The 12,107-nt window shown below is 46.4% G+C and overlaps 1 protein-coding gene across 2 annotated transcripts in view; it reads right to left on the reverse strand.

Annotated features, from left to right (window-relative positions):
• Window positions 1-12,107, reverse strand: part of DRD2 (dopamine receptor D2) — a 54,778-nt gene that overhangs the window by 11,915 nt on the left and 30,756 nt on the right. For both annotated transcript variants that reach the window (XM_006265249.3, XM_006265248.3), the window contains exon 2: window positions 3,431-3,744. In XM_006265249.3, coding sequence (XP_006265311.1) covers window positions 3,431-3,712 — 282 coding nt within the window. In that variant the 5' untranslated portion in view covers window positions 3,713-3,744. The remainder of the gene's footprint in view (window positions 1-3,430; window positions 3,745-12,107) is intronic.

Below are 12,107 nucleotides of genomic sequence, written 5' to 3' on the forward strand. Positions count from 1 at the left end.
TGTGAGGACTGAGCTTGCCTGGGGAGATGAGCTGATGGACTGCGTGGCTCTAACTTGTATCGTTCTGATCAGATTCTCCCTGTACTAACTGTACAAGAACGAACCCTATAGCAAGATGATCTCTCCTTCTGGGCTGCAGCGTGAGCTGTGGGAGGTAAAATGCGAATCAGTCTTCATCCTGCTGATTGGGGCTTTTCGGTTTTCCTAATACACAGTCAGATATCTTGTTCTCTTTTCCCTCCTGTGATGCAATCAAAATGATTTCTTCAGCGAACTAGAATCCCTGCCTAGGAGGGCACGGGGGGCAGGATTATCATAGTATCACAATGCATTGCTATGCAGCATTTTCCCAAGCAGTTCTGAATGAGGAACGGCTCATGCTGAAGCTAATGTGGGTATTAAATCCCTCCATCGGTGACTCTGTAATTAGGTACTACGTGTACCTGGGCACGTGGAGTGCCAGCGTGGTTAGGCAAAAACCCAAACTGTTGCTAAACTGATGATTTAAATTGATTGTTTTGGTGATAAAACAGTCTCACAAGCAAGTGTAGCTGACCCAGGATAACCCTCAGTAGTCAAATCCCTGAGCAACACCAGTCTGCTGCAGTGAAATGGCACTCAGCTGCCTGGCCAAGCAGACTCTTCTCCTTTCTTTGACCCCGTTCCTAATGGGACGGCGTATGGGAATGCCTCTCTCTGACTCCAGAGCTGGAGACTAGATTAAAGTCCAGTAACTCAGCAGTGAGTGAATTAAAATCAAGGTTCTTGCTGTGAAACAAGGATGAGAGAGAGGTCCCAGGGAAAGGCTTTTCATCTGCAGCATGAGCGTGTATCAGTGATTATTATTTATACCACAAAGTAATAACAAGACAGCTGTAGCTCCCTTGAGCCCAGTACTACAGAGCACTTAACTGCATGCTTCACATAAAGCATGTGGACAGCTCCGGTCACTTCAATGTCATTAATCATGTGCTTGACTTTAAACATATGCTTATGTGCTTGGCTGGGACCTCCTGCCTGGGTAGACAGCAATTTGACTTCTTCCTCGTACTTCTGCAAATGGAGAGCTGTAGGAAAACCCTCCAGGTTGTCTCCCATTGCAGGCACTTCTAAAAATATGCACTGGTGGGAATATCACTTATTTATTTGTTCTTTTTTTGAAGAAATCGTGTTGGGAAAATGTGTTTGCTGAATATTTAGAGCTGAGATGGAGCTCAAGCACCAGCAGAGCAAACTTTTATTTTCCCTCTTGCTGGCATGCTTCCCCCGACACAGAAGGGGAGGCTTCCTAAGTATTTAGCACAGTAATGAGGGAGTAGAGGAAAAAACTGAAGTCCAGTCTCCGTGGCCCATTGCATACTTGGCCTCTCCCAGAGCAGACGCCCAGTAGAAGCCTACTAGGAGACTGATGTGGATGCCACCCGTTTGTGTCCGGATTAAAGATCCTCCCAGCTTCCTTCACACAGGCTACCAGCCAGCATCAGAGGGAGCACCTGTAAATTCATAGATTCATAGATGTTAGGGTCAGAAGGGACCTCAATAGATCATCGAGTCCGACCCCCTGCATAGGCAGGAAAGAGTGCTGGGTCTAGATGACCCCAGCCAGATGCCTGTCTAACCTCCTCTTGAAGACCCCCAGGGTAGGGGAGAGCACCACCTCCCTTGGGAGCCCGTTCCAGACCTTGGCCACTCGAACTGGGAAGAAGTTCTTCCTAATGTCCAGTCTAAATCTGCTCTCTGCTAGCTTGTGGCCATTGTTTCTTGTAACCCCCGGGGGCGCCTTGGTGAATAAAACCTCACCAATTCCCTTCTGTGCCCCCGTGGTGAACTTAAAGTTTTTGGCAACCTGGATAAAACATCTCCAGTTGTGCTGTGCCCTAGGTGTTATGCATGAGATGTGTTCCTGCGGCATAGAAGACCCGCAGGAGGCCTAACTACAACTTACCTCACTTAAGTCAGTAAGTAGCACATAAAACTTGAGCTGGCTCTTGGACAAGGGATGAGCAGTACCCTATGTTAATTGTTCAGTAGCTTTCTTCCTGTTTCTGCCAGTCTCCAAAGAAAATGAATATCCTCCTCCCCTTTTCTCAATCTCTCACACACACACCAACATTTTTAATGCACCGAAGGACAGGAGGGACCTTGTTGTTTCTATTATCCTGCACCCGATGCAATTTGCAATTTCTAGCTATTTACTGTTCCAAAACTCATTTGACATGAGCTAAACGCTTGGCATTCATGGATTTTTCCATTCTCACAAAACACTTGTGCCATTCAAACCTGGCTCGACGTACGCCCTTTCCTACCAAAGTAACACTCAGACAGCAGTAATGCAACAAGTAGCTCTCTTGAGATTCTGCTTTTCTCATATATTGTGACATAGTGGCGTAGCATTTGCATCTGATACATGCCATCACACCTTTTTCCTTCTGCTATGGGTCCTAAGAACTACACTAAATGAATGGTTGGTATTCTGTGGATTATTCATATAACACTGGGAAGTGGCTAAGGGCCCTGCCTGGGGCCAAGTACGCACTTCAAATATCGCTGTATCTTTTAAAATCGCATCAGGGCCTGTATCCCTCCTTAGTGGCTTCATCTTGGGGAACAGTTTTTAGAAGGGCTTGGAGCCATGTTTCCGGGTTTCAACACTTGTGACTGGCCAGATTATTTCTAAAGGCTCTGCTCCCGTTTATCTAAATGATTGTCCACCTTTTCAAATGCGGTTGGTTTAGGCTGAGATTTTCCCTTCCCTCCCTTCCTCTCTCTCAAACCAAGATGAGCCCAACTCCACCAGCAGAAAAGAAATATATTTCCCTCCAAAGTGTGTGTGAATAATCGACATGCTGTGTGCACTGCTCATGCACTCGTGAGCATGAAATGAAGTGAGACCATTTCTGCTCCCTGCAGCAGTCCGTTTGCCAGTCTTTTCTATTGTGGGACAAGGGGCCATACTGGCAGGTGTCATCCATTATGGAAAAGGAGCCAATATTTTCACTGGCTGCTCTTGTTGGACTTTCTGGCTTCTTTGAAAATTGCCATTGGCCAAAATACCAGTTCCTTTCTCTGGTGAGTAAGGTTTAAACGTTCCCTTCTAATAGAGACAGTCCTATTGTAAGATGACAATACTGTACTCAGGGCTGTGTATTTACCACTAAATTCACCAGATCCTAACACAGAAAGACCCCTAATTGCTAGAGCAAGGCAGCTCTTCAGAGTCTTACTGCCCTGCAAAGAAAGGATCCCTAATGAAACCCAGACTGGGAGAACTGGCAATAATTTTTTGGTGATACTAAAGCTGTATTGTACTTTTCCTGCCAATGAATGCCAAAGCACTTTGCAAACTGATTCAGGAAAGCACCTGATTCAGACCAGATGTACAAGGCACGCTGGCTTTGCACAGGACATGCTACACACTCACGTCACCTACCTCCAGGTAGACCACCCAGGGCATCACCAGCGTTGCTACCAGTAGATCTGCCACAGCCAGGCTTACGATCAGGTAGTTGGTGGTGGTCTGAAGGGCTTTTTCTCTGGACACGGCCATGCACACCAGCACGTTGCCAAAGACAATGACGAAGATGAGGAGGGTGAGGAGCATGGCGTAGTAGTTGTAGTGAGGCTTCTGCTCTGCGTCAGACCCATTGAGAGGCTTGCTCCAGTTCCTGTTGCCAATCTCATTGTTGTACCAGGACAGGTTCAGGGGATCCATGAAGGTGAAAGGTGCCAGGTTCCAACTTCACCCTGCCACAAGAAAGAAGCCAAATGACAGTCAGGGACCCAGCATAAAACATCAGCCACGGAGAGACTCAAACTGCTATCCTGTAAACAAGGAGGCTTTGCAAGGGTTATGGTATTCAATACATTCAATGATCTTATGCTTAAGGTGCTCTGGGCTCAGGACTGGGGAGCTCCTGACTGCAAATCTGTCATGCGGACAAGTCACTCACTTTCTCTGTGCCTGTGTTATGGAGCTAACACCTTTCCTGTCTCATAGAGGTATTGTGAGACTGAAGCCATTTACATACCAGGGGGGCTGGCATGCTACAATGATGGTGATGCCAGAGTGCATTGCTGGGCAGATCAGACCTGAGAGAAGGCAGGTGCTTTAGAGAATGGAGGTTCAATCTCATCGTAGTTAGCTGTCCTCAGTACAATTGCACATTTTGTACCAACTGAGAGTTTGCCTTCCCCTGCACGCCCCTGGGGAAAAGCTACTACATCCTTGCTTTTCAGTGTATTAACAAGATGACTTCTACTTTCCCATTGTCAAACAGCCCCTCTCCCCAGTGCAAACCCTTCTCCCAACCACAGCAGTGGTGTTGAGCAGACAGGATATATCCACTCCTTTCCACCCTTCCCTGACCTCCTGCTACCTCACGTGGGCAAGGGGCCCAAAAAAAGGGTGGCAACTTCACATCAGGGTCTGCCCGTGTTTGTTTAGATGGCTTCGCGGCCGCAAGGAAATCCAGAAAATCTCTAATTACAAGACTGACATTTGCAAAGCGGCCGGGCAGCTGGCACGGCAGCAAGGAGGAGGCATTGGGCCCAGCTGGTGAGCCGGCCCAGCTGCAATCAGAGCAGCTCCTTGCGTGGCTAATGCATTAAGCTCTTATTATCCTGCCCAAGTCATTTTTCCTTTCATGCTTTTTTAGAGCATTTCCTCTGCCACGTGTTGGTTTTTCTTGCTCTTCATTAAAATGAACGAGCTAACAGTGAAAGCATAAACAGGCCACGGCTTTCTCTGCCTCTTGGCTTCAAATGATCATCTGCTGGAGCTGACCTGCCTACGGGAAGATCACAGCACAATCTCTGGCTCTGATATCATCCTGTGTGTCTTGATACAAGGATCTGTTCTTCCACTAGGCACTAGACAAGCTGGGGTCAGCTCCCCCAAGCTGAGTCAGGCCGGGGGACTGCATGAATGAGGGATCTTGGAAGATCCCTGCCTACGAGCAGTGACGTGATGGGCGACACTTTTCCTTTTCAGTTATTACTGCACCATCCTCATTCAACACTGAGTTAAAATCCATTAAAGAGCCTTCCATTCTGGGAGATAAGAGAGCTATCCCGTGTGATACTCAATTGATCATCTAGCTTTGAACAGCATCTGCGACGGCATTCTCCACCCCTTCCCAGCGGCACCGAGCTGTTGACACTTATTGGAATCTGGCTCAAAACTTGCCTTTGTTTTAAAATCTCTAATATCCCTTGTGTAGGCAAAGCCACAGACAGCATCAGTCCAGAAGAAAGAACAGATAAGCAAGGAGATTGATCTTAACGTGGAGAGCTGTACACCAGGGATCAAAACCCAAGTAGCAGCCAGGCTTTGACAAGCTCCTCGTTTCTAAAGAGAGCGTGTAATCCACCAAATGTCACTTCCAATGGGATTAAAACTCACTCCTACATTTGAGAGAAAACTCTGGCTGCCTGGTCCATCCCTCCCCCCCCCCACACACACACCTGTACTGCTGTTTTCCAATTAACATCCTGCAGCCTGGGGGATTTTTCCTCCAGGTGAAGCCCATATGAGAACTTTATGACGTGCAGACATTGCTAAGAGGTGCTTCAGGAAGCAGCATGTCTTCAAGAAGTCAGCCCACCCCTGCATTGCAGGGCATCTGATTTCTTTTCCAAATGAGATGGCTTCTGCTGTTCTACTTCAGGCCAACAATTGAGGCACTTGCTATAATGATGTTGCTGTTGAACCATCAGTGAAAGGGTTATTCGCATGTTGTTTGTACCTTCTGGGAAGCTAGTAATTATTTTCAGTACCTGGTTTTTGTGGGGACACTAGCATTGATTATGATATCTGTTGAAACACAGGCCACAAGCTCCCAGCAATTTTAAGTGGCCAAAAAATTCATTGTCGCAGGTGCACAGAATGGGAAGTAATCAGAGATTAACTTGTTATGTGCTGGTTCTCCCCTTGCACCTGCTCTCAACTTCAATCATACTGAAAGCAGTAGACTGTTAACTCAGGTACACTCAAAAGCAAATGAGGTTTGGGATTCACCAGCCGGTGGGTTCTGCTTGTTTTATGGCAGTACTGACAAGCCCTGGCTGAGGTCAGGGTCCCATCGTGCTAGGTGCTGCAGACATACGAAGCAAGAAGCAGTCTCTCCTTCCAAAAGCAGATAGTCCAAATAGGTCAGACAGAATGAGAGAGTAGATAAATCATTATCCTTACGGTGGAGGTACGGCATGGATAAAAGATCACAGAGTTCAGCCCTGTGCCTTCTCCTTAGACCCATCTTTCCTATCCCCGGACATGCAGAGCCACCCAGCAGCACGGCCCACCCTTGTCTACATGAAGCATTTACATTTTGCTCATACATAGTCATCGCATTCAGCGACGCAGCAGGATCATTGTGCTAGAAAGTTCTCAGTAACAATCAAACCGCCAAAGATTAATATTTGATATGGGTTAAGCTTGTGCTCTTCTTGTCAGCAGCCTCTGAGAAAAAATTCATTCTTTGATGCCCTAGGGAGTTCTGTCTTGAGAATGAGGTAATTGAAATTTAATGCTCATATTTATGAATTATATGTACTGCCCTGCCTGCTGCAGTTTAATTGCCGTGTTCCTTCCCCTCCGCAGCCGGCTTACAGCTTCGCTGGGCTCTGGGGACACCTGTAAACAGCCAGGCAGGCAAACAGACTCGTGGAGAACCCAACAGATCAAAGGAGGGTTTCACGATGCAGATTTCACATGCCAGGCATGAAACATTCCAGCTTTTGTAAATCAGCTTTGAGACCACGAACACAACGCGATCAGAAATAACCACAAGGCACCGCTACAATGGAGGATGAGTCACACAACAGGGTTATGTGACAACGGACTCGTTAAGTGTGGTGTGTTCAAACATCTTGACCCTTTCTCCTGACTCAAAACTCATTCAAGGTTCAACAATATTTAGGTTGGTTAACATGCATGTTTTGGGTGGCGTTTCTAAATTGATTTTGTACTACCGGGGCTCAGATAAGTTGAGGATGACAGTGGAACCAAAGCTCTGAAACACTCGAGCCTCACCCATCATTAGTGACAGTAAAGAGTGATTGAGCTATTTGGTAGGACCGAAAGTCACAATGGGCTTAGACTCTTTGGTCACCGTGGGCTTAGACAAGGTCTAATGGCCACAAACTGCTGGAAGACCATTTTAGACTGGACATAAAGAAAAACTTCTGTGCCATCTGAGTCTCCAGAGTCTGGAACAGACTCCCTCCCCCAGAAGTGGTGCAAACACCTACTCGGATACCTTTAAGAAATGCTTGGATGCTTATCTTGCTGGGGTGATCTGACTCCAGCTGACTTCCTGCCCCTTGAGACCCAATGATCTCACAAGTTTCCTTCAAGCCCTAATGTCTATAAAATCTATGAAATCTTTGATCTGGGACAGAAGTTCAATAAACCAGTTCAACTTAAGCCAGTTAAGTCTGATACTACATCCATTCAGGTTTATCTTAAACTGGTTTTGGCCTTTTTTTTGGAAAGTGGCTTATGTGCACTGAACTTCTGTTGTGTTGCAGATTTGAACCGATTTCCGGTCACTTATGCGGGTTTATGTGTGATTTCTGTCCCTAGCCTTTTGGGCTGCGAATTGTTTGTGGACAGACAGGAATGCTCTGAGAACGTATCGTGCCTGGTAAAGCATTGGTGAAACAGTTTGGATGAATAATCCTCCCTACCACCATGACAGGCAAAACATAGGAACCTAAACACAGAGTGAGAATGAATGATTGATTTTTCTAATCTGATATTGTTTGCAAATTTTTCACTCCCACTGTTTGCTAGCTGTTACTCATGTGGCGTGGCTGGTTGCTCTGGTCACATGGCAGTGTTTCTACTGCTTGCCTGATGGAAACATGCCAGTTAGAAGTGTTGACAACAACAACAACAACAGCAAAAAGCCTTTTCCGCTACTGTGCAGGAGGCCCTGCACAAACTCAGCTACCACAATAGTACGGGACCAACAACTGCGTGTTTTAAAGGATCTGTGCATTTTAGCACACCTGTCCCATCCAGCTGATGACATCCTGAGACAGTGCCAGGCAATGTGGCCATGTTGTTTTTTCACACGGTGACAACATCTTGCCCAAAGACAGCGTCACTCTATAATTCCTCCCCTAGTTGAACTGCATTTGGGCTGGGATGCATCCTCCAAGACACCTTTACAGGACAGTGTATGAGCAGATGTGGAAAACAAGGAGAGGCAGCACCAACCCTGAAGGGCTGAACCGCCTTACAGTCCCATACCGTTTAGGAGGACAGGGAAGCACCAGGAAGAATAATAACCAACATCATCACTCCAAGTTACTGCATACTTTGACATGAATAACATTAATTTATGCTGCATCTGTCAGCGTGCCTGGTGGAAATGACTCAAGGTCTCAGATAGGGACTTCAGGAAATCAAATTACACAGTACTTAATGCAGAACCCCCTTCTAACTTAGAGCTCCTCTGTTGTGTTGATTGTTTTCCCCACTGGCCACGGAGCCAAATACCTGGTGGGTAACTGTGAAAAATACACGTACCATTTAAATGAAAGTATCTCAGACCGATGGAGATTACTTGTGTTTCTTAGTAACAGGAGGAATCAGAGTTTGGAAGACAACAAAGGTTTTTCTGTAGGTTATATCACTCTTCTCGAAGGGAGTTCTGCTGTTTTACCTTTGAGGAATGAGTCTGAACATATAAGCTGAAATCAAAGCAATCTGGAAATATCTTGAATGTGCTGGAAATGGAGAGGAATCAGTGCTGCATTGCCCTGGATCCAGGCCAAAGAACATCAGGGGACATTTACATGGTAGCAAGTGAATCATTTTTCACAAACAAAAAACTGGCTCCAATTGCTAACCCCAAATCCAAGCAGCCCCAGCATGCACCCCTCTTACGGTCTGAAAAGCTTATCATGCAACTTTAGTTGTCATGAACCTCTGTCATGGTTTTAATGCCAATACGGAGGATACAAATGTGTTATGTGGGCGTGTCTACACATGCATTAATGCACCTTTTCTACTGCACATTAAGTTTAGTACCTCTAATGTGAGGTACTACATAAATGTGCCGTAGCCAGTGCCACTGCACAGTAGCAAAGGCACATGGTCTTTCTGTGATGCTTAATGTGCAGTAGACTAATTCTGCTGTGCATTAGCATGGTTTTTGCCGTGACATGTTAATGCACAGTAGAATTAGTCTACTGCGCATTAAGCGTCTCATGTAGATGGTGTGGAGGAATCGCTCTTCCATCTGCCTCACTGCGGCGAGCAGGCAGCCCCTGCCCCATCTGTTTTATTTAACACTGGGTTGTAACCTGGGCTGGAGACATTCCTGAGGGAGGGGGAACCTGCTCCCTGTGTCTCAAGTTTCCTGCCCTTGCAGGTCATGTGACTAGTTCCCCTCACCTGGGAAGGTGATGTAATTTGAAAGCCAATGGGGCTGGCTCTGGTGGGACCTTAGTGATGAGGTCATGACAGGCGCATAAAAGGGTCCCCATGAGGAAGGAGAAAGAGAGCCATCCTGGGGGACATGGAGTAAGCACACAGCCTCTGGAGCTCTTCTGGGCTCCAGATGAACATGTGAGAAATGTACCTGAAACGTATCTAGACATATAGCTTGCAGAAGTGTATCAACCAGCTACTAAGCTGACAGTGTTTACTCTAAGGTTATTCTGTGATACTTCTCTAACTTGTACCCTTCCCCAAGCCTACCCTCTTTAACCAGTAAGGCTCTCCACTATACAAGCATGGTGAACTGGCTGAGAGAGGGATTGGGTAGGCCATTATGCCCCCTTGGTTCGGCTGACTAAGCAAGGCTACTTTCTTGGCTTCAGGCTAAAGGAAGCACCCCAAGTTCTTGTAGTTAGTCAAGCACCCTCAAGGTCTACAAGGCCTGTGTACCCCAGGGGGCACAGGGCCCGAATACAAACCAGAACCCCTGGGTGGTGGCAGTGGTTACCCCAGGCTTGCGTGTGTGCTCCAGGAAAGGGGTTGGCCAGATGTGAGGCACTCCCAGGGAGGCACTGGAGCTTGGTAGGTGGTTGGGCGCAGTGTGATGGGTGGCTCAGTGTAGCGGCGTCCCCGACTGGTCAGCCACACATGGCCTTGTGTTGACTGAATTTAATCTGATCAACACGTGGAATCTGGGTGATCTCATGACAAAGCCACTCTCAGAGGGAGATTCAACAACTCAGAGATGTCTGTATAACTGCAACTAAGATTCAAGCCTAAAGAGAAAGATAGGTCTCATGTTGAAGCGGGGTGGGATTCAGGAAACACTAAGCTCTGTTTCTAGCCCCTCCACTCACTTCCTGTGTCATGTGGAATCAGTCACATCATTGCTCTGAGTTTTGTTTTTCCATCAGTAAAAGTGGTGGGACTAATATTTATTTTTCTTGCCTTTCCTGTCTCTGGGCTCTTTGAATTGCAAATTCTTTTGGTGGGTGCTTGCTTTTCCTTGCTAAGTATGATGCATTTCAGTCAAGCATGAATGAAGGAAACTCACTTCACTTCTCTCCCTACTCTACTTTCCCTTCTCTCTTTCATCTAGTCCAAGCGTAGTGCTTTCTAGAAATGACAGACACAAATCTTCCACGTCCAACATCAGCATAACTTGCAAAAGCTCACTGATCTGTAGACAGTGAAAAAATACCAGATGACACTGTAAAATAAAGCTCATCCATCAATATTTTCAGACACAAAAATGCTTGGTTTGGTGCTCTGGTTTGTCTGGTCATCACAAAGTATCCAGGTAAATGTTGGGTATTTGTGGAAATGAACTGGAGGACTTGTGCACACACCAAAGCTATTCCTGAATGATATAGGTTGTGAATTTGAGGCAGGATAAGTAGCCTGCTCTAGGTGTAAGGGTGAACACTCGTACTCCAGCATAAGAGCACTTTTTTCTGCGTGCCTTCCAGAATGAATGAGGTTAACTAGAAGAAGGGCTTTCTTATTCTGGAATATGTGTTTCCACATATAGAGTTATTCCAAAAGAAAAAGCCAGCCTAATATAACTCTGTGTAGAAAGAGCCTGGAGTCTCCAAACCGGTAACGAACATTGCAGGATCATACGTATCATTGCATCATTTGGACAACTCACATGCTGAAGGCTATGTATATGCTTCTATGCTTGACTGGGGTGCTTCAGGACCATGGCAAAAGACAGATCATTATCTGACTAGCATTAATCTTAACTCCTGGCATCAAAAGGACTTATTAAGGCAAAGCACCAGACTCACAGGCTGCTTCAATGTGGAACTCTGCTTTAGTCACAATGCTGATTCAGGCAGAGTCCATGGGATTCTTGCACTGTCACCTCTGACATCCTGCATCAGCTAACTCTCCACACTCTGGCCTGAGCAGATGTGCCATGACCTGCTTGGGGTTTTTTTTTTCTCTCTCTCCTGCTCTGGGCTTTGGGTTTGATTTTTCATCAGGAAAATAAATAAATAAAATAACTTCAAGTCGAAGCATGATAATAATGAAACCTGACAGCAGCAGCTTGGGTTACTGGAGTCCAGGATGAACTGTGCATGACTTCTGCGATCCTGCCTACATGGGGCTACAGGAGGAAGAGGCACCAGGACAGAGGCAATGCTCTGGGAGGCTTCTTCTCCCAACAGCATTGCAGATATAGTCACATTAGCGATGTCAGTAGAAAGTATTGCCACTGCATCAGAGTGGCTCAGCTATTGGATTTCCAAGTGTGTCCAGTGGATCAAGTCCACATGGAACCTCTTGATATTTTTGAGGACACTTCAGACACACCAACTGGTTTCACAGCAGTTTGTTCACTGGAGAAACTATGTCTGCTTTCCTTTGGGACTGGGGAATGATACTTCACCCCAGTCTTGTTCTTTGCTGGCCAGAGGTTCCTGACAAACTGAATAAGGGGCCTAGAGCTGCCAGTGCCAGCAAGACTTGTGCTTTCTGCAAATGCTCTCCTTCAACTCAGCTTCATGCTCCACTCCCCTTTCCCCTCCTGCCAAAGAGCAGTGGTGAGCAACTGTCGCCTCCAGGTGTTTCTCTTAGGGGGAAGTGAGTGAGAGGGAGGATGGATGTAATCCTTGGTTGAGTGAATCATTACTGCTCTGTTAACCCTCCTGGG

This window comes from Alligator mississippiensis, chromosome 16, assembly GCF_030867095.1.
Source record: "Alligator mississippiensis isolate rAllMis1 chromosome 16, rAllMis1, whole genome shotgun sequence".
NCBI classification, from domain to species: Eukaryota; Metazoa; Chordata; order Crocodylia; family Alligatoridae; genus Alligator; species Alligator mississippiensis.